The 27,602-nt window shown below is 39.0% G+C and overlaps 1 protein-coding gene across 1 annotated transcript in view; it reads left to right on the top strand.

Moving 5' to 3' along the window:
* Positions 1–12,465: 12,465 nt before the first annotated feature.
* POU6F2 (POU class 6 homeobox 2) overlaps positions 12,466–27,602 on the top strand; it is a 382,627-nt gene continuing 367,490 nt past the window's right edge. Inside the window, exon 1 of the mRNA XM_071215088.1 lies at positions 12,466–12,847. Coding sequence (XP_071071189.1) covers positions 12,682–12,847 — 166 coding nt within the window. The 5' untranslated portion in view covers positions 12,466–12,681. The remainder of the gene's footprint in view (positions 12,848–27,602) is intronic.

Here is a 27,602-nt window from a genome sequence, read left to right as displayed (position 1 = left end):
GCAGAATTCCTCCTGCCCCTAGAGGCCCACTGAGGGTGGAGGCCCACTGAGGGTGGAGGCCCACTGAGGGTGGAGGCCCACTGGGGCTGGAGGTCCACTGGGGATGGAGGCCCACTGAGGGTAGAGGCCCACTGGGGGTAGAGGCCCACTGAGGGTGGAGGCCCACTGGGGGTGGAGGCCCACTGAGGGTGGAGGCCCACTGAGGAGGGAGGCCCACTGGGCGTGGAGGCCCACTGAGGGTGGAGGCCCACTGAGGAGGGAGGCCCACTGAGGATGGAGGCCCACTGAGGATGGAGGCCCACTGAGGAGGGAGGCCCACTGGGGGTGGAGGCCCACTGAGGGTGGAGGCCCACTGAGGAGGGAGGCCCACTGGGGGTGGAGGCCCACTGAGGGTGGAGGCCCACTGAGGATGGAGGCCCACTGAGGAGGGAGGCCCACTGGGCGTGGAGGCCCACTGAGGGTGGAGGCCCACTGAGGAGGGAGGCCCACTGAGGATGGAGGCCCACTGAGGAGGGAGGCCCACTGGGGGTGGAGGCCCACTGAGGGTGGAGGCGACCCACTGGAGGTGGAGGCCCACCGACATTGCAGAGGGTCATCTCCTGTATTTAAAGTCAACTGGTTGCACATCCAATCTCACCAAGGAAAAGCCTCCACAGGACAGCTGGGCCAGCGCTTGACCAAACAACTGGACCCCGTCACCTTGCCAAAGTGACACATAGACTTCCCCACCACAACTTTCCTCCCCATCGTTCTCTCCCGGCTTTGTTTTTGTTCACAGTGTTCCTCTGCACTGCGGTAATTAATGTTTATTTGGCTATTGTCTCCCCATTGTAATCTTCCCCGCAGGAGGGCATGGACTTGGCCGTCTTGTTTAGCGATAGAGCCCCATGGCCTAGGAGAGCGTGTGGGCATGTACAACTCACTCAATACGTATTTGTTGGAGAAAGGACTAGCTATCATTAGAAACACTACCAACACTAAAGCTAAGTGAGGAGGGAAAAAAATCACCAATACAATCTTTGTGCACCAACAAATCAAATTTTTTCCCACTGGATTTTAAAAACACATGCTCAATTTAAAAAATCGATTGTAATTGACTACATTTATTTTTATGTTGAAACCTCACCAGTTTGTTATCTCATTGCTAATTTGAATTCACATTTCTGCTTGTTATTAATCATAAGGATGATTTCTTGCTGGTTTTTCTTTCAACTAAGTATGCTGCAGGCCCGATTTGAGTTTTGCTTGACATACTAAGGATACGAGTGCCCACAGGGGGCCCCGTCGGCCTCAGAAAGCCAAGGGCAAACTTGCAGGCAGAGCACAAACCCCACAGGACTTCCCAAAGAACCACCTGCTAGTGGGCATGGAGGGAGGCAGAGCCGTGCAAAAGTGGGTGAAGCCCGCAATGCTCTATTTCGCCTTCGTTTGGCACAGATAACAGAAAACGTTTCAGACGAAATGCATGTGCATATGGAGCCATAGTGCAGGAGTCCAGGGGAGTAGAATGAAAGTTGGCTGAGGCTACATCCCAGCCAGGGACGTTTGACCCTTTTGGGGAATGGGTATGTTAGTGTTACTGAGATGGACCCCATTTTGCAGTCAGATTTGGGATGATTCAGCAGGCATGGAGTTGAAGTTGTCTTTACTCAAGCTATCCAGCATTTGTGTAAGCAAATTAATGGTAGAGGGGTGGAGTTAGGTGTAGATGGAAACTTCTACCCCCCTGAAAAAGTCCACTGTTTACAAAGACTAGCACAGCCATTTTTTATCTGTTCTTTTCTTTCGTGCCTTTCTGATTTCTTAAATAAAATGTGACAACACTTTAGCCATTCCAGTTACTGTAGGTGCTCGAGAATATTAAGCAAGCAATTCTTTTAAAATATTCAGTGACAAACAAATGGGGCTCCCTCTGCTCCCTCTTGCGGTGTAGCCTTTGATCTCCAGTGAGCCAGTGGATGGCTATGTTGATACCCTCTTTCAGCAGGTGAGTCTGACGAGAGTGGATCACCACTTGCAGATTATCTCCCTAAAATAAGAAATTAAGCCTATATAGCCCAGTTAAAAATCCCTGGGTGGAGCATCATGTTTATTCATTAGCTTTCATAAATATGTCAAAGCAGTGCTTTATAAACCATAGACCCTAAGTTAAACCATGGACTTTAATTAATTGTACAATTATGAAAATGTGCTATCATCAGTTGTAACAAATGTTGCACACCAGTGCAAGTTGGTGGTAGGGTGGTAGATGGGAATCCTGTATTTTATGCATGCTTGTTCTGTAAACTCACAACTTCTATAATAAAGAAAAGCAACAACAACGACAGTGCTTCAAAGAAAGGGGGTGTGTTTGTGTGTGGACATGCCTAGTTCACATCTGTGTTTTCTAGAAAAGGAAGACAAAGCCCAAGAAAATGTCACAACTGTGAAAGAAAGAATGCTTGGCACATAGAGGATGATGAATACCATTACTCTCTTCCCTTTACGAATGTCTACTAGATGGTGAAATTTTTGATAGCAGCAAATGTTTCTTGATCTTTACATTCCCCATAGTTTCCAGCACAACATATGACACATGACGAACTGTCAATAAATATTTTTTGAAGTGATTCAGTTTTGTCTAAGCAGACCCTGACTCAGAGCCATATCCAATTGGTGCAAACTAAAGAGGACATAACTAGATGTTAATAAAGGTTAGCTTTGTTTTAAAACTGCCCTCAATTTCAAAGGCCAGAGATTCAAAGAAACATGTAGCTAAGTCTCTTTTATAGCTTGGGTTGGAAATAAATCTGCAAGATATTTTTAATAGGGTTAGTAAGATAGCTGAGTGAATGAGCTGAGGTTGGGGGTGGGGAGAGCCCATAAAAAACAATCCTCCTGGTTCATGTATTTGTGAGAGCCCAAAGAGATTTCGCTAATCTTTCCAATCACATTCTCCCACCCTCCCCACCCTCATCTCCTTGGAATTATGTTATGTCTGCTCCTTTTAAAAGCTCAGAAGCCTTTTGAATTGGAGTGGCATCTAAAGGACAGTCAAGGGTCACCCTTGGAATATTAAAGGAGAGTGGATTACAGGAGAGGGAGGGAAAGGGAGCAGCTGGGGCTGGACAGAGCCACGTACAGATCTAAGGCGGAAAGTGAGAGCAAAGCTCCTTGGCGCTGCTGTGGGCTGGAGGAAAACTGCCCAGATTGCTACTTAAGGACAGGAAGTAGCAACGTAGCAACTGGCATTAGTAGGGATCCAGTGCGTGGAATTGCCCGGAGAGAGGAGAGGAAGGGAAAACACCTACTAGTGAAATCAATTAGGCAATGGCCTTTTGAACAAGAAATAGAATAGTTCCTTTGGAGAGCATGGATACCTGAACCTTGTAAAATTAAACGCCTGATACTGTTTTAATTAAGGGATAAAGTTGGACAGGATTTACAGCCCTCCTAACACTTACTTACTTCTTAAAATAATGCAGGAGGCCTTAGGATTTATAAAGCAAATTCCTCAAAAGACACCAAGGTTAAGTCCTGTTTTGTTTTGTTGAATTTCAACTGCTATTTGACCTCTTCCATCTTTTATAGATATGGATTCTTGTTTTGCTTTTCAAATTACAGCAAGAGATATTTAGTGAGGACTTCTTATGTGCCGAGCATGTACTAATACTTGGAGTGGGTTGATACAAAAACAGGCTCCTTCTCCATAGCAGCAGTTACTTACTGATTTTTGGGGAGTGATTTCCAAAAGCAGAGTGTGGGTTAGTGTGTATGCATGTGTTAGACCCAGACAGATAGGGTAGCCAGGTGAGGTCTTAGCTTCACAATGTGTAATTTCAGACACACACACAAAACTTTTTTTAATCAACCAAGGAGGCAATCCTTGCCCTCAGATTTCCTTTCTTCCTGCCTGCCTTCCTTCTTCCCGTAGTCAATCAGTCAATCAATCAATCAAAAACCATTTTTTGAGAGCCTATTTTGTATCAGAAACAGTGCCAGGTATTGGGAATGCTGAGACATGTCTATTTGCAAAAGACTCAGACATCTCAACTCAACACCTAACTGGTTTTAGAAAAGTAAATGAATAACCAAAAGAAAAACCATCATGATTTTATTATATCTGTGATGCATCGAAAATATGTAATATGGGCAGACCCTTTCAAATACACTGAAGAATCCATATAAAATCAATAAGTACCTCTGCCAGAAATTTTAAGAAGCTAGAAGGTAAGCTTTTTTAGGATGTTCACTCTATGTAACTCCTAAGCAACTGTATATGTTTCAAATCATTAAATGTAAATTCACTTTAATCTGAGTTGTGCTCTGATTAAATCTTGATACTTATTTGAAGCCATCAGATTATGAAGAATGTATGAATATAAGGCATCTGTGTGCAATGTCAATACTGCTGTATAACCCCATTACCAAAAGACCCCATCTAGCTGAGGGTGGACTGAACTCTTATTGATGCTTTTTCACAAAGGCAGCAGAAATTGAATTGATGGTGCTATTAGGTTGTCAATACCAGTGTCTTCCTTTCTTCCCAGATAAGTATACATGAAGCATCGCCCATACAATCATTTTAACGTCTTGGGGGCAAAGGACCTATAGAAGTTCAAGGTGATGGTGTGTCTAACTGTGCACTAGATGCTTTGCACAAGTCCAGAGTTGGCAGGTTCCTGTCCCATGGGTTGTTATTTCAACCCATAGACTCGCTCTGATGAGCTGTTTTGCTTATTTGCTGGCTTGTTTTTAAAAAGTAGCCTCGTCTGATATTTTTGTCTTTAATTGGAGTCACCCCTAAGGATACAAGGATACTAAAGGGGAGATGGCACACATGGTGGGATTTGGAGAAGGATAGAGACGTGGGCTGGTCACTGACAGAGTAGGAGGAAATTGCAGGCTTAGCTTCAAAAAGATAAAAAGGACAAGAGACCCTTTAACTGTGCCCCAAATGAACACTCTCATCTTTGGTAAATGAAATATCAGCCTCTGACACAAATGCAAATCAGAAATTTTTACAGTTTTCTTATTTCCTTTCCAGAAGTTTCTGGACACTCATCTTAACCAAATGTCCCCAGTGTCAGGGCTTAGGCATTGGTGGGGGCAGCAAATAGTATACTTTGCCCAGGACCTCATGAACAGGAGCTCAGGACACCCGTGGGTCATCACCCAGGTAGTGGCTGTGTTGCAGTGGTCTAAGCCAAATTTTGCACACACAACTGTTAGGTTCCTTTAGACAGGTAGCTATCAATGGTTAGGGACGAGTGGGAGTTTGCTATATCCCCACAGCCTTACTACCTGGTTATAATGAAAACAGCGCTCCAACCAAAAGCTGCCGCAAATACAGATATTGATTAGCATTAGCATACAATCCGCGAATAGTTTATTTAGCCTGTCTGTAAGCTTGATGATGGTTTAGTTCTGTCATTTCAGTTGAACCAAGTGTACCAAAGGCATGTAAGGCAGGTGTAACAATGTTCTAGAAGCAAGATCTGTTTCCCGCACAGCCAGCATCAGGCAACTAGAATCCTCTGACCCTAAGGCTGGACATGGAACAGTTAGGGGATCAAGCCTGAGTTCCTAGCCCCAAGAGAATATTTACTGGGCTTGCTAGATTCTGAATAGTCTCTGGTTCCGTGCAAGGTAGGGAATGTCTCTGAAATATTTTAGCTAATGCAGGCATCTTGAATATGCCTATTTTAGCTAAATGAGGACCCATTTCTAACCTCCATCTGTGCTGATCAACAAGTGACTTGTTTCACACAAATTAATATAAATTATACTGTTTGGCAAAGTGCAGGGTGAAGGAATGGGTAAGAGTGAACAGAGATGAGGTAGCTGAAGAGTTTTTTGGTGGTCATTGCTAGAATGTAGGACTCCTTATGAAATGCTTGCCCTGGGAAATGAGTAAGGCAACAGGTTGAAGTGAGGGTGGACCTCAGAGGTCAGCTACCGTTTTCTATAAAAAGGCAGCTATTGGATATTTTAGACTTGGCAAGCCATAGGTAAAATCCAGGCTGCTTCTGAGGCAGGGTTGTAACCCTGGGAAAGGCAGCTGCTTTCAGGCAAGGGCAGTGCCTGGGGAAGTATTCAGCTGTGAGCCAGGAATAGTCAACCTTCCGGACAGCTTGAAAGTGAGCGCCTTGGTCCTAAAGAAGAGATCCACTGCATCCACTACAGCATGTGTTTAAGTCTTTCAATTGCAACTGTCTAGTGATTTCTGCTCCTAAGAGATGGCATCGAGAGAAAAGTAGCCCACAATCAATTAGGTGCCTTAATGAGGGAAGCAGTGTTGTAGAAAATGGTATATCTGCATAGCGCTTTCTTTCAGATAATGTCCTTATAAGTTATTTGTACCTCATTTGAGTCTCACAATATCGTAGGATATATGAAAAACCAAGATGGAGGAGCTTAAGACTCACTCGTGGCCATCCAGGTACTTAGTGTTACATCAGGAGACATCAACGAGGGCTTCTCAGTATTCGTTTTCAAGTTTGAAGGCTCTGCTTGATTTTCACAGAAAACTCATTTTATTTATTTGGGGCTAGAACTAAAAACATTTCAGCCATGCTAAGTGTAGAGAAGATGGGCAATGGGGATAGTAGTTGGGGATGTTGGGTTGAGGACGGAAGTTCAATTGGGGCCAACATTGTGCTATGAAAATTTATTGTGGGATAGACAAGGATATATATGTACAAGCTTTGTGAATAATTCAATACAATGCAAGCTTCTGTCTGTTGGATATTTCCTAGAAATGTGGGATTTTCTGCTTTTCTCAAAATGATATTTGTTTGCAACCCAAGAAGTGACACTTAAAATAAAATTATCAGTGGTGGGTAAATTTATGGGCGTTTAGTGTCCTTCTTTGATCTTCATACATTTTCACAATTTACTACAATAAATAAATAAATAAATGTGTATGTTTTCATTAATAAAAGTAAAAAATAAAATTACATATTTCTAAAAGTCAAAGAGAATATCTTGTTAAAAATTAGCGAGTAAAGGAGAAAATGATGAACAGTGAAAAATTAGAAGTTTTTTGTAACTTTTGGGGTAAAACACACTTCAATACATTAAACTTCAAATTGAATATCAAACTACATAATGGTAATTGGTTATTGGTAATTGAGTAATTAAAAAAAAGAAAGAAAGGGAAAAATTGCTTTTCTTTATGACCATAGTAATGAAATTCACACTTGAAGTTTACATTTCCCCAAACCCACCAAAGTCTCGTTTCTGGTTTTTATCTCTTCTGACTGAGAGAGATTAAATACTAAATGTGATTGAAAAAAAGATGGAACACTAAATGTGATTAAATACTAAATGTGATTAGAAAAAAGATGGAAACAAATTATCTACGGTCAATTGACTGTAGATAATTTGTTTCCATCTTTTTTCAAAGTTGAAATAAGGCATTTTAACTGGGAGAAAAAGTCCAATACATATTTTCTTTAAAATGAATATAATTCTTTCTATTGGATTTCTAGAAATAGATCTGTTGCGTTAAACTTTGCTATACTCTGGTGCTCCACAACTGGATGAATTGCTCCTTTAGCATTTTGAAGCCTTCCTATCTCATTACACTTTCCTTAAGGTTGTTCTCATGTACTGTTTCCTACTTGGTTTGTATGTACGTAAAAATATGCTGGACCTAGTTCAAGCTCCACTCGAGGGGGCCCAGGTGTATCCATTGCCTGACTGCCACCAGACACGGATGCATTGCTGAGTTAATGATCTTACTATCTTTAATGTCTCTGATGATAAAATGAAAATGATTATGCTTACGAAAACTCTGTTAGCTAGGTTACTGAAGGCCTTTATTGAATCATATCTTCGTTTATTTAGTATTATTTTTAGCAGCCTGGTGTAAAAGTCCAAGTTGAATTCTCCTCCTTAGACCAGTGTCCTATATCTATTCTTCAAATAAAAGCTTTACATCAGAAATACACTAGGACTTCTTTATTTTTAAAATGTATTAAAAGGATATGAGTACATTATGAGAACATAAAAAGTTGATATATACTAGCTGTATGTATATAAGGTCTAAGGAGTACTAATTGAGTAAAAGTCATGAAAATATGAGACACTCTGGACAGATGTACACTTCTTAATGACTTCTAGCCTATTATCTTAGAATCATTAAAAATTAGAGTGTAATTTAAAGATCTAAACCTGTACATCCTACAATGAGTTTCAAGAAGCACTTGATCCATTAGGTAATACAGTGCGAGTTCTAAGTGAAAGACTTTCCACGATGTGATAATTTGGGGAAAGGCTGGGTGAAGCAGTGTCAAATCGGTTTCTTTCCTGGTAGACTTTGCTGCCTTTTCCACATGGGTGTGATTACAGAACTCTTTTCTCATAGAGTGTCTTTTAGGACAAGTGTTCTGTGGAATGCACTTTAGGAAATACTGTTTTATCCCAACCTTTTCATTTTCCAGGTGAGGAAGAGACCAAGCTTGGTTAAGTGGCTTGCTAAGTTTTATCAAGAGAGCGAACCTGAATGTAAACCTGGATTCTTGACACTCTCTGGTGTGCTGCCCACTACACCATGCGGCCCCATAGATTTCCCCCAATGAGTAGCAGGCAGCGAAGTGTTTTGTTCCTAACAGCCTGATGGGAAGATGATCCCACACACAGCAAACTTTGGGAAGCAGCTTTCCAGGGTTTAATACCCTTCACTTCTGCACTGATGCTGTAGTTCAAAGTTCAAGTTCAAGGATATCCCATAGGTTAACAAGTCTCTGAACCTCAGTTTTCTCACCCAGTTTTTATGCTGATTTTGGAGATGTATCACCCAGGGTTCACTACACAGCATCATCACTAACTAGCTGTGTAACCTTGGGGCAAGTCACTTAGTTTCTCTGAACCTCAGTCCCTTATCAGTAAAACGGGACTAATATCTTGTGTAGTTTGAGTAGCATTAGCTATATCTGAAGGCATTCAATAAGTAGATATAAATAATTACCATGTGGTTAGATGTTAAGTGCAGTAATTTCATTGTAGGACATGGTGAAAATTTTGTTGAGATTTTGCTAATGGAAACTACCTCTCCTGCTTCTGTCTGAACTATCCTCACCGTTGAGTTCTTGGTCATCCTTGTGAGTGTCCTGTATTGGCACATGCTATTACACACATTTAACGCCGTTCCACAGTGCACCGGTCAAGATCTTCTCGCAGGGCTGATAAACAAACTGCAGAGAAGTCTCAACTTCTTTGACATTAGTAGTAAGCGCTTCAGATTTGCAAGAAGTTCATCAACTCTATTTTATTTTTCACTTGCACTAGCTATTTCTTTCCTGTTTGCTGCTGCAGAAATCCCTGTAATGTTGAAGGTGCAGCTCTTGTAACATTTCTGCAAAGCACCTGTGTGGGTGCATACAGAAAAACACTTCCTTTCTTCACTCTGTGGCAGAAAGGATTTTACAGACCGCCATAGCTTTTGGCAGACAGAGAGCGACTTCCAAGCCTGGAAGTAGTTGAAAGAGGCACTTGCCCCATCACTTATAAGACTGTACTCTGTGGTTACTGCTTGTGACACATTTTCAAATGGACCCCCCCAGTGGCTGCAGCTGTGATTAAAAGCTGTCTGCTCTCTGCCTCACTGGGGGTTCGCTGTTTAACCATGCCATGTATATATATATATATATATGGGTTACAGCCACATCATGGAAAATGTAATGTGTTTTGTTAAGAGGAAAAATCAAATGAGTATTTGAGTGACAAACTACTGAATTTTCCAAGCCCGAGTCTCTGAGAGGCACTAGTTGGGAATCTAGCCATGTATGAGGTACATAAAAGTAATTTAAAGGAGAAGGGCTTAATGGTCAGTGAATATATACCATCTGCCTGTACATGCTTTGCACACATCAGCCAGACTGAACATCTTAAAGATTTAAGTGCACTTGAACTTAGCGGCTGCATTTCAGCTCCTCTATGTGATTCATGGATTCATTTTGACCCTTCACAAATAAAGCAAGAGTAGAATATTCTTTCTTAAAATCTACCTAGATATTCACGGATACATTGGTAATCATATTTGGCTTATCAGGAGCGTTGTGAGCGCTGTTCTAAACTTAAGTTTTACCCCTAAGAAAACGCTCCAAAGAGCAGAGCAGTCTCAGAAACTGGGTATTTCAAAGGCACAACTCATACCCCTTCCTTTGGATTAGAGAGAGGTGAGTATTCAACCTTTTACAAAGTAAAAAGAATACCTAAGAATTTAAGCCTGGGCCCTTTACTTCAAGTGATCAGTGATACTCAAAAATGCCATGAAGTAAAGCAAACTGTTCCCTGCCTTACCCCACCCAACTCCACTAACCAAACCAGAAGCAGCCAAACACATGTTCTTTCTTAGATAAATATAGGAAACTAAACTGAGAAACTCTTTAGAATTTTGAGTCTCCTTTCCCCTCAAGTCGCCCTCCTCCAGTTTCAAATGGCCCAAATCTCAGTGAAGAAACCCAGTAAATGAAATGTTAATCTATCACCAGCAAATTTAGGCAGACAATAATGCCAATTGACCACATTGATCACATTGATTATATTTCAAATATTTGCAATACGGTGCGACAAGCCTAATTTATTTTCTGAAGAGTTCAAGGTGGGGATCATCATTTCGGAGGGGAAAAAACAATGGAGGAATGTGTGTGGTTGCTATCTGCAATAATCTAATGCTGACAGAGAGTAGTATTTTATTTAGTAATTAACAGTGTAAAGGGGAGAGGAGCTGTCATGTTGGTTCTTAAGCTGGGGAATGTGATGAAAGATGATATCTGCGATCTCATCCTTTCCACTTGTTTAGGATTGTCAGGATGAGAAATGTCAGCATTATGAAAGCTGGGCTCTGCTCTTGATATGATAAAACCCTTCAAAAGCCAGTCTTTCTCTCTCCCTCGTCCCCCTCCTTTCTTGCTCTCTCTCTGCACTTGCTTTTTTATTTATCCTGTTTTGTTAGATGGCAGAAATATAATTCTTTTCTTTCTTCCTATTATAAGCCACCATTTTTGTTTTATTATATGTTTCACAACCCCTAATGCCCCACTGAAAATTACCTTGTTAAATGACAGTGTTTCAAAGCCATGAATCCTTTCCACCATTCCCTCAGAGGCTTGAAACAGTCAACAGACTGTAAAGAATAAATAATAAAAAAGTATTGATTATTTTGATGACTGCGAGATTCAATTAAGTATTAATTTTGCCCTCCAGTGGACCTATCAAGGTATTCAAAAGGGAGGATTCGGCTCAGCTAAATGCGTGTTGAGTGCCTCAGCCTTAAATAGGGAGAAAATGTGTTTACCTACAGTATTTGAAGAAGTGCATTGATGCACGGAGTCCAATATTTAAGTGCTGTGCAAATTAAGCCCTGGTGACAGTGACATTGTTTTCAGTGGTATGAGTATTGACTAAAGAAGTGCATTTGATGACAGCTTAAACTATTTGTATTGATTAACATTTTCATAGATTATCATGTGTCATATCAAATTCACTTTTCAGGCATGAATACATTAAAAAAAAAACACACACACAGGCATACCGCATCCAATGTAATGAAGGGATGGGGAGCTGGCGCCCTACCTGCTCTTGCCCTGGTCACCTGTTTCCTGCTCAGGAACCATTTAAGCATGAACTTGGCAATAAATAGCTCCCAGATAACACAAAAAGGGCACTTCTTGCTTTTCTTTTCCTTCTGCAGCTGGTGTTTGTGCCAAAGCAATATTATGCATCTTAGTTTGCAAATGGAATAAAAAGCTAGATTTGGAAAATATTCCTAGCTCTAAAATGCACCTTCGAATGAGCTGAAGATAGAGCAGATTTAAATTATTGGGGGTGAGGAGGGGTTGCCTCTTTTGGAGATGATTTTTGTTTTCCTTTTCTTTAATGCACTGGGTGTATGATGCTCTAGATATCCGAATTGTTGAACACAGTTTGTAAGTATTTTCACATTTCCTTTAAAAATTTTTTTAAACCAGTTCTTGTATATTTTGTTGTGCATTGTTTGCTTTAAAATGGTCATTTGATTTGGGGTCGCTTTGGTCCCAAATCTGGGGCCCAGTGAAATCAACTTCTAAGGGTGCTTATGGGATTTACATAAGAAATACCTTTTATTCCTTTGAAAGCATTTGGAGGACTCTTTTCTATCTCTTTTCTCTGCTCTTGGGATAGGGTTTAATTGCTTCTCCCCCAGGGAGAAGGCTTCTTAAAATAGCCAGTGCTTCCTCCATAGGGTGCTCCTTCCTTTTCTGTGTGGTGCTGAAGTACGAGCCCGGCACTTTCTTTTTTCTTACAGCATTAAAGACAGAACAAGGTGTAAAAAAACATTCGCACAAAAGCACATCCCACAATTAAAGCCGCGTTGGTTAGGTTGCTTTCAAAGAAGTTTTTTTTTTTTCCCCTTTCTCGTCCCCCCCCCCCACCCCCAAGCCTCCTGAATCTCTCACATGCTAGTTGAGCTTTAATAGGGTGGGGAGTAATGGAAAACTCATCGGATCTGTAATAGCTCTTCACTTGACTGCAGCCAGCAATAACAGCGGGAGCAGCTAGAGATAAGAGAGAGAGAGGAGAGAGGGAGCGTGTGTGCGTGCGAGAGAGAGGAGAGAGAGGGAGCGAGAGGACGCGCACACTAAAGCCGCCACTTTTTTTTTTTTTTTTTTCCCTCCTTCCCCTTCACTCTCTTCTCCCCCATCCTAGGATCCAATGATAGCTGGACAAGTCAGTAAGCCCTGGCTGTCAGCGCGGAGTGAAATGAATGCGGAGCTGAGAGGAGAGGACCAGGCTGCTACTTCCGACGGCGAGCCCGGCGAGCCGCTGCGCGCGCCCCCGGAGTCCAATGACGGCGAGGACGCTCCCGGCAAGCTCTTCGGTGAGTCTGTGGAGGGGCTCGCGGCCGCGCTGCCCCGCCGTCCCGCGCGCGGCCCCCCGCCCCCCGCCGCCCCCCGCCGCGGGCTGCCTTGCACCCCCCTGTCGGTCGTTCAATTTTCTCGTGAGCCCCAAAGAGGAGCGGGGCGTCTTGGGGGTGCTCGGCGGATTCCTCCAAACTTTTACCAAGCAGGAACTTAACCCGCGGCCCATTTTTTTTTTTTTTTTTTTTTTTTTGTGACTGGCCAAATCCTACCAGAGTCCCCCGGGCTAGAAATGATTTGTCAAGAGAAAATGGTCCTGATAATCAGGAAATCAGGTCCATTGTGAGAATTGGTTAACATGGATTGAATAAATATTGACTCGGTTTCGGGTTGCTTCGCCGCCTTTTGTTAAGAGGAAGGAGAGTCAAGAGTTATTATCCGTCGTCAAAAGACGACGAGGGGCAAACTGGAAAATATCAATACGAGTCGTTCGGTGCCGGGCAAACAAAGGTGGCTCTGGGAAGTGCTCAAAGAAACAGCGTGTTGTCATCACAATTAAAATGATGATTTCTTCTTTGAGAAGGGTGAGGAGGAGAGAAAAGACTCCCATCCCACTCCCCCCCCCCCCCCACCTCCTTCAACATTTGTTTATATTCTCACACTAAATGGGGAGGCAGCCCAGGACGTTTCAGGAATCTTTGTTTCATAAACAAAACAGGAACAGGCCGAGTGCCACTCCAGCGAAGACATCTGTCATTCAAACGGATGACACTCCATAAGCCAACTCAAGCAACTGTGATCTCTAATCAGAAAGGGGAGCGAGTTGCTGAGGCGCGTGCCTCAGTGATGGATGTTGATAGATGTCTCTGCTGGAGAAACCCTTTATGGGACAGGATGACGTTCAGTTTTCAGAACAATTGCTCCCGAAACTCTTGCTTTTAATTATTTTCAAGTGTTACATATATTAGAGTGTTAAATATATTATAATACCTATGTATATATATTCAAATGTTTTATAGATATAGGAGAGAACTGTGCTTGGTCTGCAGTTAAAAAGTCTTGTTTTGGACCTTCAAAGGAAAACATTGTTGCGTAGACAACTTTGCTAAGAAGATATTTTGGATTAAGGAATCCAGTTTTTAAAAACTTTTTTTTTTCTTTTTAACCTCTGGAAAGAAAATGGCCTTGATAGTTTGGCAACTCTAGGTCAGCGTCAATTTCTCCTAATTTTAAATGCTCACTCAATCAACAATTAGATGTCGGTGGCAGAGAAACTTTCTTTTTCAAATTTTCTATTGGTAAAGTAAGAGTACAATAGAGTCCAGTTTCAAGAAACTCGGATATTGCAGCAATTTTACCTCTGACATAAATTTCCCAAATCTAGGCATTAAGGCTTTAGTCATGTTCATTCTAAAGAAATCTTTTGTTGTAATCTAAGTTCTCATCTCTATAGGAAGAGTTATGTCTTAAAACACTCATTTCTATTTTAGGGGTTTAGTGAGAAAATCAGATAAAATGATAAAGTACAGGAAAGTAAAAGCCATCCTCAAGCCTCTCTGTTACATATACTAAGCAGGAGAACTTTTAGAAAGCAATCAGTTGTGAATTCCACATAGATGCTTATTATAAATTTTTTAACTGAAAACAGTTTGTTCCTAAGCTTGGCATATATTTTTCAAAAGTAACTGCATTTTATGGACTTGGACTTATAGCCCCAACTTGTTTTCTTTCAAGTAAACCAACAAAAGGGTAATTAATGTGGCTTCTCATCCTTTTATTTAGATTTTCAAATAGCAAAACTTGTTACAGATTTGTTATGTCAGTGCTTACTGATTTGCATGTGCAGGGAACTAAGTTTTAGAAAATCCAAAAGGATCAGAGATTTGAATGAAAAATTCATTAACCATGTGTTTTAAATGGAATCTTTATGGTGTGCCATTTACTAAGGAATTGCCGTGTTGTTTGGAAATCATTGTGGGTTTTAGAAGACACCACTTTCATTTTGAAATTCTCAACTTCTGCGATTGTGACAGGGAACCCAGCATAATCTACATTCTATACCTTACATCCCTTAAGTATTCATTTAATTGTATTTGGTTTCTTGACTGCTTTGCAAATATAGTATGAGTGTTTCCTGGTTTCCAATTAGGTAGAGGAAGGAGAAATCACTAGATGAGCAGTTTTGAAAACTTGAGAAAAAAATTGGAGACACTATAAGACAGAGAGAACAGAAAGCACGTGGGAGGTGGAGGGTCCCACTGAGTTCCTAAGGATTCCTTAGCTATTGGGTTCTATTGTGCTCTCACTTTTTATATTACTGAGATTTAGGCTTAGCGGTTCTCGTGTAGGTAACTGACTAAAACTTTCTAGAATAATTCTCCCCCAGAATTTTTAGTAATTTTGGCAACATTCCATGGGTAATAATTTAGTGATAACGATATTACCTGTGAAAAAGGGCCATTATTTTATTGCACATAAATATGCTTGTCTTTGTTTTTTGTTTTTATATGTAGCTTTGGTTATGCTATCTACTCAATCATGAAGAGTTGCAGTTTTCCTGAATAATTGAGAGCATCCATTTTTTCCCCCTCAAATAATGATTTTATAATACATTGTCTCAAACCATCACTCTTATGGCAGGTACACTGGATTATTGAAACCTGTGCTTCTATAATGAAAGGGGAAGATTGAGACAAATCATGTGCATTCTGTTAGGATTAATTTTACTGGAAGATATTAACTAACCACACGAGGCAAGAAGAACTCAATTTTTTATTATCCTTGAAATTTCAGTACAAAAGGATTTCTTTGGGGTTTTCCCCCCATCTGGGTCTTGTTCAAATTAGCAGTCCAGAGGACAAGTCTGTTTCTCTCACAGTATGGTATCTCCAGTCCAGAACTGCAGGGGAAAGGCTAATTCTGATGCCCTCTATAGATAAACAAAGGAAATTCCAGGAACCATTGGCTTTTTATGCCTCTCCTTAAATTGCACCTCTGCACTTAACAGCATCTAAAGGGAAACATACTGTGCAGAATCTTTCAGTGCCCTGAGCAGCTCAGTATTACCAGAAGGAGATGAGAAACCATATGCCAGCCAAAGTAGAAAGTTCGGAAAAGGGCCCTTGTGTTTTATAAAGTAATTAGATCAGAGGTAATGTTTTGCTTAACTTGAACAGCCATAGAAACTCAAGTACACTTAGGAGAGATGAATCCACATTTCATTGAGAAACGTGTGGTTAGGTCATTCTCTGTGATATCATTAAGTGGTGCATTATTTATTCTTGTAATGCCTGTGGAATAACTATCTCCTGTTTCAGTTCATGACTGTATTATGCTAAGCTCTGAGTCGTAGGAAACAGTATGGAAAAGAACAGGCTAGCTCGTCGGGGGTATCAGCAGAGAGAACCTGGCTCTCTGTCTCACTGTGCTTCAGCTGCGTGATCAAATAAGTGATGCAGTGCAGGGTCAGGTATTTAACATGTGACTAGTGATGTACATATTCGAAACCATTCCCAAAACTGGCCTTTGGCAAACAATCTCAACGGGAAGAGGCTGCTGTGTTTCTCTAGTGACATTTATAGCGTTTGTGTCAATGTGGTGATTCACTTTTAGATACCAAGCTTTTAGTTATGCCCATCAAGATTCAGTGTTCCACATTCAGCCAAGTTGGATGCTAAAGTTCAAATGGTAGCATCAACAACTTGGTAAGGAAAATGGCCACAGAAGGGATAAAAGTAATATATATCCTGGAAAAAATATCTGCACTGAAGTTTTTCCATGCAGTCTCTTTTACTCAGCCAAAGAACTAAGAGATCATAAAACATGCCCTAAATATTTTCTCCCATATATATTTCAGATTTGAAAGATGATTTATTAACAGTTTTCCTCCTGGGAAAAATTTTATTGTTTCAAGTTAAACCTTAGGATTGCTTTTCTTAGAGTCCCAAGTACTTTGGGTAGCTGTGTTAGTCTCTGTAGTTTGCTTCTTACTTGTACCACACTGTATGTGATCTGGGCATACAGTTCTAGGGCCGTGAGCTGAGATATAAACAAAAACAAAAATGCCCACATTTTAAACATTGTACCTGAAATAAAAATTGGCATTCGGTTTTCTCTTCTGATATTGTGCTTTTCTATGTTAAAAGAAATTGCATACGGCGATACTTGTAAGAATGGGTATTTACAATGTCATTTATGTGTGAACTATTGGAAATAGGTTGAAAGTTGGGTCAGTGATTTTCCTACCATCTCTAGTGTTTGACTTCTCCTTTCTCTTATTTTTCTCACAGAAACAGGCATTATAAGATTTAAAAAAAAAAATCCTGTCCAGTTTGTCTTGATTAGAATTTATGGCAGCGGAGTCGTTTTCAATGACAAAAGGATAAAGGACTAAATTGCCTGTCACCCCTTGAGACAGTGGTCCCTGCAGGTCAGTGTGGAGGTCATTGGCAGGCCATTATGGGGACGGCACATCTTGGTGACGTGCTCTGGTCTGTGCAGAAGTGGAGGCCTTCATTACGGGATCACCGTTGTTATTATTTTGTTGGAATCTCTCAAGGTTTCAATGCCTTGAACATTTATAATCTTATGATAAAATAGGCTGGCATCAGTAATCTATACAGATGGCTTAAGCCCCAAAGAGATTTAACTGGTAGGTGATGGGGACATTCACTAGAGAAATGCCTTTATTTAAAATATGTGTCATGCGTCTCTATTTCTATATTACAGCAATTGAAAACTTACATTAATTTTCACAGAAGAAAGGATGTTTAACTAGGGAAATATCAAAATGGATATTTTAAAATCAACTAGATAATTTGAGTAAAAGGTTCTATTCTTGCAATATTTAAATTTTAATATTTAAAATCCATTATCTAGTTGATTTTTAAAGAAATCAGTAGAAATCTGTATTTGTGTAAATACATGGGATGCAGGATAAGTTAGTGGTCAAAAATCAGTTATGGTTTAATACTCAAACAAGCCCTTGTGTTGTTAATCTCACTACCAAGGGGAAGGTGCACATTTAGATACATTTCTTACATTTAAGGAAAACTAATGCACTGAGGTAATATTTCTTTTTCTAGAATAATTCAGTGAGAGGCTCTGTATATTTAGATAAATTCAGGTTGTTGACACCCCCCCACCCACCCAGGAATCATTATAATGCTGAATTGGTAAATAAATCCACTTTAATAGCATTCATCAAACTTTGAAATAAAAATAAACCCATATGGAATGGCATTAACATTTAAACTTTTCACCATGTTTGGTCATTGAACTATGCACATTTCTGCAATGGAGGACAGTGACTACGTGATGTAAGATCCATGAGGACTTTCTCGGCTCCTTTTCTAGCTCTTTGCCATGCCTGGGATCCTCAGGTCAGACCTCCATTGAAAAGAAGGAAGCTCCATATTGCAGTGCCCAAGAGCACTATATGGTAACACATTCACCAATCAAAATGTTGATTTGGTTTTTAATTTTTTCTTTTATTTCCCCAAACCATATTTTGTTGTTGTTGCTGTTAAATGACCCTACACACGACTGGAAATTAGACAAAGTAGTAGAAATTATATTACTCTGCATCGTGGGCCATTTAAAGATCCCATTTTGTTCTTTTCAGTGTCTTGTGTGTTTCTGACTTAAAGGATACAAGGCATTACAGCGTTTGTGTGGTTCATCCAGCCCAGTTTATGTCATAATTAATAAATGGATGTGCCTACAAGATTCGAGCGCCCCTCAATAGATTGCCTTCTTTCTTAATTGCTAGCCTTCATTATAGAGTGGGTATTCTTCTCTCCAAGAATTGACCAAGTAAAATTTTCTCCCACTTAAAAATGAGACTACGTGACGGTTTCAAGGGGACCTCACTGGTTATTATCAACAGATAATTTGCGAGAGAACGGGTACTCTCTTTGATTGATGACCTTGCTGGTTTATGTTTGGGGATTAATAATACATCAGATAGTCGCACATTAAAAGAAAGTAGATGTGAGGGAAGGAGGGTGTAATGTTCCCTTCTGCTATTGGGCTGCTCCTGATTATTCAGGTCTTCCATGGGAACGAAGACACAGTTGGAGAAACAGTTGCATTTGCCCAAATATATGCCTGGCTCCACTTAACATGTTTCTTGATTTTCTTATGCTAAAGAAAAGCATAGCAAAGTGTTTATACCATACTGGCACCCTGTCAGGGGGCAATCTGTATAAAGTTTCCTGCTGTCAGGCTAATAAATTTTTAAAAAATATCCAAAGGCAGAGGTAACTAGAGGAAGCTCATAGTAACAGCTGCCATTCTCCAGCAGATGGGTTTTTCTTTAATATCCATCATGGCCCTAGAATTTTCTTATTTGTTGTCTTCCTAGATTCTATACCTTGTGGTATTTTTCTTCAGTTTTCCTTTTATTCCTGTCATTTCAGTCTTAAAGTTTATCCTTTTAAATTCCAAATTTTTTTGGAGAAAGAGAAAAAAGGAAGCAGGCTGTTTTAATTTTGTATACAGGACTTTACAGTTGAAAATATACCTTATGCTATGACTCTGAATGAGGTTCTGAGTCAATCCACATTGAACTTTTTGGGGGAATACTTTCAAGTGATCTTTATATTCAAAATTTATTCATAAAGGGGTATTTTTGGGCTTTGATAATATGGGGGCTGCTGACCATGCCTTTTTATTAGGCAGGTCGTGTTGGCTCTCAATCTTTTAAATGCAAATTTCTCAAGTCAGATTTCATAAAAATTTGAAACAAGGGCAGACTTGCTTGATGACATCTCTTATTCTATGTCAATACTATTATAAGCTATTAAAAATGGACTAAGCTTTTTTTAGTGTGACTGCAGAGGTCAGAAAAAATACCATTGACTCACTTTTGGTTACAGGAAGCTTATTCTCAAAAAAATGGAAATTAACTTTGCTTAATAAAGTATATAAAACTACTTTTAAAAGCCACCAAATATCCAGATATCTTTTAATAATTAGTTGCTACTACTTTATTCTGATAGGTTACATAATGCTTGTTTTACTTGTGAATTTATGCAAAAATCTGCGCCCAAAATTATCATGCTGTTTTTCCTTTTTGAAATGCTCTTAAGGTCTTAAAATGCAGCAAAAACATATTTAAAAATAAAAAATAAAAAAGTAGCCACCTCAAACTGTATGATCGGTCTAATCTAAGACTTTTTTAATTAGAGGACTATATTGTCATCAAAATTATTTGAAAACATGAGGAAAAAAGTTATCAGAGTACAAGTAGAGAAATTAAATAACATCATTATCCAAAAACTAAGTGCTTAAGAGTTTTGCTACACTGAAGACCATTTGAAAATGGGATTTCATAATGAAACTTTCATTCATTACAATGGCTGAAACCTTCAATTTTCCAAACCCAAAATGTTCTTAATTACAAAACTAAAACCTGTAGTTTAGCCTGAGAATGAGGCGGAATATTAAGTTATTTTTAGGACACTTAGAATGTACCAATGATAGCCAACATGAAACAATTTAACAAATATGTTTGGCAGTGTATTGTTTGGAGTGTTAGTAGTTTCCTATAAAAGTTTCCTGTAAAATTATCACTGTTTTCCAGATTGATTTACTTTCCAAATGTCTTATGTCACTATAATTTTATCCCAATGAGAAAAAACCCAATTGTAAGCTTATGAAAGACAAGCAATACGTATTTAAAATGAATATTAACATGATGTTTTAAAATACCAGTGAGCATTTTCCCACTTTCTTATCATTTCCATTCTTTATTTTTGGTTCCCTGTATTTTCTTTCTTAGGCACAATGAATGCACACTGAATAAAGAAAATGTTATCCTATATAAAACACCTGTATGTCTGTGATGTGTTTTTCTCCATATTTTCTCCTACATTCATATAGTACTCTATATTGTCTTATTAAATTTGCAATACATACATATTTTCTCCATCTTGAAATTAATAAAGCCTAACTTATAATAATTTTTTGTTCATTCATGCTATCCACATATCATTTAAATGTATTTCTCCTGCACCTACGAATATTTTTAAAAATAGTTTACAGATAAACCTATCAAAATTAATAGTTCATCATTAACGGCGACTAATAATATAGCATTGCTTCAGGCATACTTGGGCTACAGTCCAAGTTCCAGTGTCCTCTTTGATGTATTTGTTCACTGACCAGAAGAAACAAAAGGATCCCTTATAATTTGTGCAGTTTAATTTAGTAGAGAGATTTGGAGGGCTTCTGCAGTTTTACTTACAGGGAATATGTATATTTTAAAGCATACCAAACTTGCCCAAACTAGGGGAGACTCTTGGAACCTAAATATTGGAAAACTAAATATTTGTCTATTTGTGGAATATACATGTATTACAATATAAACAAATATCTTTTTTTAAAAGTAAAAGGTATTTGCTCCATAGTTAGCATGGACCATGTGTTGCACATAAGGACCGTATGTGTAAATATACATTTACACGTACATACATCAGGGTAGAGGGAGTGAGTAGTACAAAATATAGAAATAATATTTTCAACATTTGCTATTAAAATACTGTGCTATAATTAATCTCCTTTTGTGCTTCTTAATGACTGCATATGTGGTAGTTTGTCTTTTAATATCAGTATGGCAAGATTCATTTTTATAAATTCATGGTTTGGAGTTACTGCAGGAGCGAATCATCACTGTCAAAGTAGAAGAGAGGATAAGGGATTCATTTGATTTAAAAATGCAAACATTTGGAGCTGTTTAAAAAGCATGAAAAATTAGTATTGCAGAGCGAATTTTTGCCAAAATCAACTGAGGGAAGAAGAGAATAAAAAAAATCAAGTGGGAAAAATGCATTTTCCTGGATTTGGAAATGTACAGAAGTGGAGATAGTATGCGTACGAGAAGGTGGGAAGGAAGGAATTGTACTTGATCAAAATCAAAGCTGGGATTTTTTTTCTTCGATATATCTATTTCATTGAGCAAAAAAAAAAAAGTGAAATAAAAAAACACCAAGATAGAAAGGATGCAATTTGCAAAAGGAGAGGTGTGAAAGAAAATATTGCATTAAGCTAACATTTTTATTAGAGAATTTGTAAGTTTACAGAAAACTTGTGCATAAAATACTGAGTTCCCATATACCACCCTATAATTAATATGTTACATTGGTGTGGTACATTTGTTACATTTTAATGGGTCCATTTAATTATATCCATATACTGAACTCTTATCTATAGATGGGTAAATATCAGAGCAGGGATCATTGTGATTATGTGGGAAACTTTTCACAAACTTTTGAGAAAAAACACACATCACCGTTGCAGGTGTCTATTGACTTATTCTGATTCTTATGATTATAACAGATTTTATTCTTAAGAGTTATCTCAGAAATTGTTTATATTTTCAGATACACTGCTCTGTTTCTTTGCTTTAGTTTAGAATCTTTACGTCTCTGTTACCTTTTGTGTTCATATTCATAGTAATTTCCTAACAAGCTAGTTAGGATCTGCTTTTTTAGGTAATCGGAAAGGTGTTAAAAATTATGTACCATGATTCGTGCTTAAAGAAAAGGGGCCAGGCAGATTGGAAATTGGTGATGGCATGGAGATGGTTGCACTACCCAGAATGGAAGCTACACGTCTTATCATCTGTAGAGTATAAATATGTTTTTATAATGATACAATAACCTGAACCCTGTAACAGTTTATGGTCCTTTTGAGTATCCTTATGGATTCTTAGAGTGACGGAGATCTGAGAAAAGATTTTGAAAGCTTTCACAAAATCTGGCTGGGTGACAGAAAACTAGCATGACCGTAATTTAGCTGCTAAGGAAGCCTATCGATCAGGAACATCGTTAAACTTTTAAGTTAAAAACAAAAATCAAATAAATAAATGGTTAGATATGAAGAACAGGGGTCCCCAAGATGATGGTAGAAAACAAAAAATGCTGAGGGACCTGGAAAAAGAGGCAAAACTCAACAAGCCCAATGTTGCTCTGGATCTGCTCCTTAGAAACACGACTTCGTTTCTATATTGCACTGAATTTTGCAATGCGCACTGGACATCTGTATTAGGGCATTTCCTTCATGGAGTCTAGTAGAATCGGCTGTTGTGCTTTCATTTTCCTTGGCTATTTTTAGTCAATGATAAATAAAGAACTTGAATTTGGAATCATGCAGCAGTGAGATATAAAACTGGAAACAGCAGGAGATAACTGCATTGAGTGACTCCACATCAGTACATGCACGTAGACTTCCATCTTCTTAACATTTGTAATACTGCTAATTTCTATGGGCTTTTAAAAATATACTTCCACATGAGCTCTCAAAACCCATAAAAGTGTGGCATGTAAAGTAAATTGTTTGTCACTTGCTGACGACCTGCCATATCTATTGTCAGGAGAAATGGACATTAGTTGGAAAAGCAGTTGTTAAAGGCCAAACAATTTTTAAAGATGGCAAAGATGCGTGAGGGTTTTCCTTTTTCTAACAATGAACCACCCCTTCAGACATCAAAAGACAAGATAATAAGACACTTCAAGCACAATTCAAGATTATATTCAACATCTAAAGGCTCATCTCTTGTCAGTTTGCATTTACTCTCCCAGAGATGTGATGCTTCTATCATCTTTCTGTCAAGAGGAGTCTGGCAGAAGAGGCAAGGGCTCTTATTTCACACACTTAGGGTTTTTTATTTTATTTTATTTTTTTTATCAAATAGCCCACACTCATTCTGATTCGGCCAAAATGGGGGGATAATTTGAAGAAGGTCGTGCACAAGTGCAAAAAACTCTTATTGATTTGTGTGATTAGAAGGCATTAAAATTGCACGTTTATGTTAGTTGCTGAGCTGTTTTGTCAGTTTATTTGGTAATATACTTTTGCAGCCTGGAAAAAAAGATGACGTAAAATTCAAAAGTAGCTGACTGAAAGCCAAGATTGTTTGTTTTAGTGTGACTGTATTTGAACATTTAATAAGTGAGCATAAAAATAATTGAATGCTTTCAGTTTAACAATATTTGAAATTAGCTTATGGAATGAAATGCTTCATGCATTGTAAAAGCAAAATTCCATCATTGTGCCTATCAGATGACATATGTATATGTGTGTGTGAAGTTATTTTTAAAGTACTTTTAAAATTAGTTTCGTATATTTAATATATAGATGAAAAGGTGATGACATTTTCAATACAAATTTAATTATGAAGCTATTTTACAATGGTTATCAAGTTTTTAACATTTTGTACTCCTTGCAATTACAATGTCATTATATTTGTCATTTTATGCCATTTCTTGGTATATATGTCCTTTTCCAGAGGAGGTACTGAAGAATAAATAAAATAGTTTTTTTCTGTGATTAAGCTCTATCAAAATTCATAAAAAATTTCCTTCTTTGCTCTCTGACACTTATGATGTCATATGAAGAAACACTCCATGGTTTTGGTGGGGGGGGCACATTGATAAAACTTAGAGAAACCAGTTTTTCCTCTTCAAATGAAACAAGTGATTAAAGTAAAAACACGATATCCTGGGATGATTTTTATATTGAATCTTTGAAATTACTTTTCTTAGGAATTTTCATCAACTCTATGTGTCTCTGTTTTCTGTATTTATTTGAAACGGCCTTGCTTACTTTTGTGCTTCCTTTCACGTATCAATACAAAAGGGAATGTGCATAGATACAGTATAGTTGCACTGGATAGTCGATGTAAAAACCTACAATTTGTCCTCTTTATTATATAGTTCTCTTTGATGCAGTTTATGCATTTGACAGTCAACAATGAAGTAATCCATTCAATGCATATTTACGGAGGACATGCTCTCTGGCAGGTGCTGTGCTGTGTTCTGGGGACTCAGTGGAGAATACACCAGCCATTACTCAGCTTCTGGGCTCAGTTACCCACTATGCTAGAAGCTGAGGATGCATAAACCAAGGCATGGACCCCACCACACTCAAGTAGCCCACGATCGACATTGTATCTTGCATTCTATTTTAGGTCATGATTTCCTGTGACTTTTCAGGAAATCTTTATCTTGAAAGCCATGCGTTTCTGGAGAAAAACTCTTATCCCCCAAAAGTGAGAAAGAAGGCGTATGGGACAACTAGTGAGTGAGATGTTACATTCACAAGTGTTTTCATCATAGAGTTTGGTGCTTATGCTCTAGGACACAAATGCTGTTCTTTAGTACTTGTTTCTTAGTTATGTCCAAAGGGAGAAAGAATTAGGTTGATCTTTTCTTCCCTGTCTTTAATGCCTCTACTCCCCTTCCAAAATTCTTGCTCAACTTATGGTTCAAACCTCTGGAGCAGACTGTTTGGATTTGAGTCTGCCTCTTCCACTTGTTAGTGAGCTGGGCAAGATACCTAATATGCGTAAGCCTCACCTTCCCATCTCTAAGTGCAGGTGTTGGTATTTGATTCATGGGGTGCTCTCAAAGTTTAAATGAGGTATCAAGTATAGAGCGCTACAGAGTGTCTGAATTGTAACCCACACCCAATGAATGCCAGTTGTATCTGCTTTATTAAGAGTTGAAAATGAACCTGCAGTTTTCAGGAATAATTTAATTTTAGTAATGGATACTGGAGAGCTAACAACAAAAGTTCTGAGGACTTTCCAATTATCCTCATTCTCCTCACCAAAGAGAAGTTTTGGAGCTTTTTTCCCTCCTGATGCCACTATCCCTTTCCTTCTTCAGACACATAGTCAGTGCTTTCTTCTCAAAGTCCAGTCAGGAAAGGATTCAGACCCCTAAGTAGATGATGAGCAGCTTCTACAGGGGGCAGTGCACTTGACTATCTTTACCTTGGGCAGTACGTGAGTGCGGGGGTGGTGAGTGAGGATGAAAGATGGGCAGTTAAACAGTTTACTCATCTATGAATTAAAATACTGTAGTGTATGATTCTTTCAAATACTAGCGATTGTAAAAATAATTTTGGTATTTAGAAGTGATATGAAACTAGATGCCTGTTGGCGACAGCAAATGTCTCTCTACCTTGTGATTCTGTCATGTGCCCTAGTGGCAGGCAGCCCTGGGGTAGTGTTTTTCCAAAACTTCTTCACTATCGCTCCATGGGAAGTTGTAAGCTCTAAAGACAATCACTTTTTCTCTCAACATTGACACTGTTGGTGCCAAAATAGGAAACGTAACTCTTGCCTCCGGTTAAATGCTCAAAGATCTTTCATAGGATGCTTTTTATGATGACCATGTCAAGGTGAATGATAGAAGATTTCAGAGAGAAACCTCCCACTGAAGTTGGGTGAAGGTTTGAGAAGAACACTGCGGCAGAAGGATGGGGGCTTTGGATTCTGATAACCTGGGTTCAAATCACTGGGTGTGATCTTTCATGCCTCCGTTTGCTCCTCTGTAACGTGAGAGAGAGAGATTCCAAACTGATAGGCTGTTGTAGAAGATTATGTGAGGGAAGGAAGTCAGGAGGCTGAAAGGGAAGTGCTCAATAAATGAGAGTTCCTTTTCCCCACTTCTTTGACCAATGTACCTTTCTCAGGTCTAAGAAGTAATTGTTATTCTTATGGGACCCTCTCGGGCAAGGGTTCTTAACCAGGGGTCCCTGGATTTCAGGGTGTCTGTGAGCTTGACTTGAAAATTTTTAAAAAACTGATATTCTTGTGTTGGTGCTGGTGTGATGTATTTGTTAAATAATACACAGTACAGTGGGGACTTAGTAAGGGGTCCATGGTTTTCATCTTACTGGCAGAGGGGTCTGTGGAGCAAAAAAGGTCAAGCACCCTGCTCTAGGGAGTGTAGATATTAGTGACCCGATGAGGCAGGAGTTTTGAATAAGATCTGCTTTCCCAATTGAACATTCTCCATGAAAGCCAGCTATAGAAAGCATAATCTCTGCTCCAGAGGTAAAGAGGATTGGTAAGGTTTGTTAGCTTTCTCTGTTCCAGGGGTGGGGGAGGCTCTTTCCTGCATCAAAATGAAACACTTCTCTCAAAGAGTTAAGTTATGTATGAGGAATTGAAATTTGGCTGGAACTAGAAATCCATGCTATCCTCTCTCCTTAGAGAATTTTTAAAAATTGTAAAAACACATCACAAAATTTGCCGTTTTAACCATTTTAAGAGTATAACTCAGTTGCATTAATTACGTTCATGATGTTGTGCAAACATCACCATTTTTTCCAAAATTTGTCATTACCACAAACAGAAATTCTGTATGCATTAAACAATAATTCCACATTCCCTCTCCCTCTAGTCCCTGTAGCTTCTCATCTATTTTCTGTCTCTATCAATCTGCTTATTCTAGATATTTCATAGGAGCAGAATCATGCAATGTCTGTCATTTTGTGCCTGGCTCATTTCATTCAACACAATGTTTTCAAGGTATGTCCATCTTGTCACATGCAGTAAAACTTCATTCCTTTTTATGGCTGAATAATATTCCATTGTATGTATATACCATGTTTCGTTCATTTATCTCTGGATGGAACTTGTGTGGATTCCCTCTTTGCTATTATGAATAATGCTGCTATGAACATTGGTGCACAAGCATCTATTTTCAATCCTTTTGGATGTGTACCTAGGAGTGGAATTGCTGGGTCATATGGTAACTCTATGTTTAACTTTTTGAAGAACTGCTGAAATGTTTTCCACAGTGGCTGCACCATTTTTAAATCTCACCAACAACGTACAAGTGTTCCACTTACTCCACATTCTTACAAATATTAGCCATTTTCCATTGAAAAAAAAATAGCCATCCTAGTAGGGGTGAAGTGATATTACAGTGTGATCTTGATTTGCATTTCTCTAAGGACTAATGATGTTGAGCATCTTTT

The sequence above is a fragment of the Dasypus novemcinctus genome, chromosome 5 (assembly GCF_030445035.2).
Source record: "Dasypus novemcinctus isolate mDasNov1 chromosome 5, mDasNov1.1.hap2, whole genome shotgun sequence".
NCBI classification, from domain to species: domain Eukaryota; kingdom Metazoa; phylum Chordata; class Mammalia; order Cingulata; family Dasypodidae; genus Dasypus; species Dasypus novemcinctus.
The sequence above is the reverse complement of the archived record's forward strand: the minus strand, read 5'-3'. Positions and strand labels throughout refer to the sequence as shown.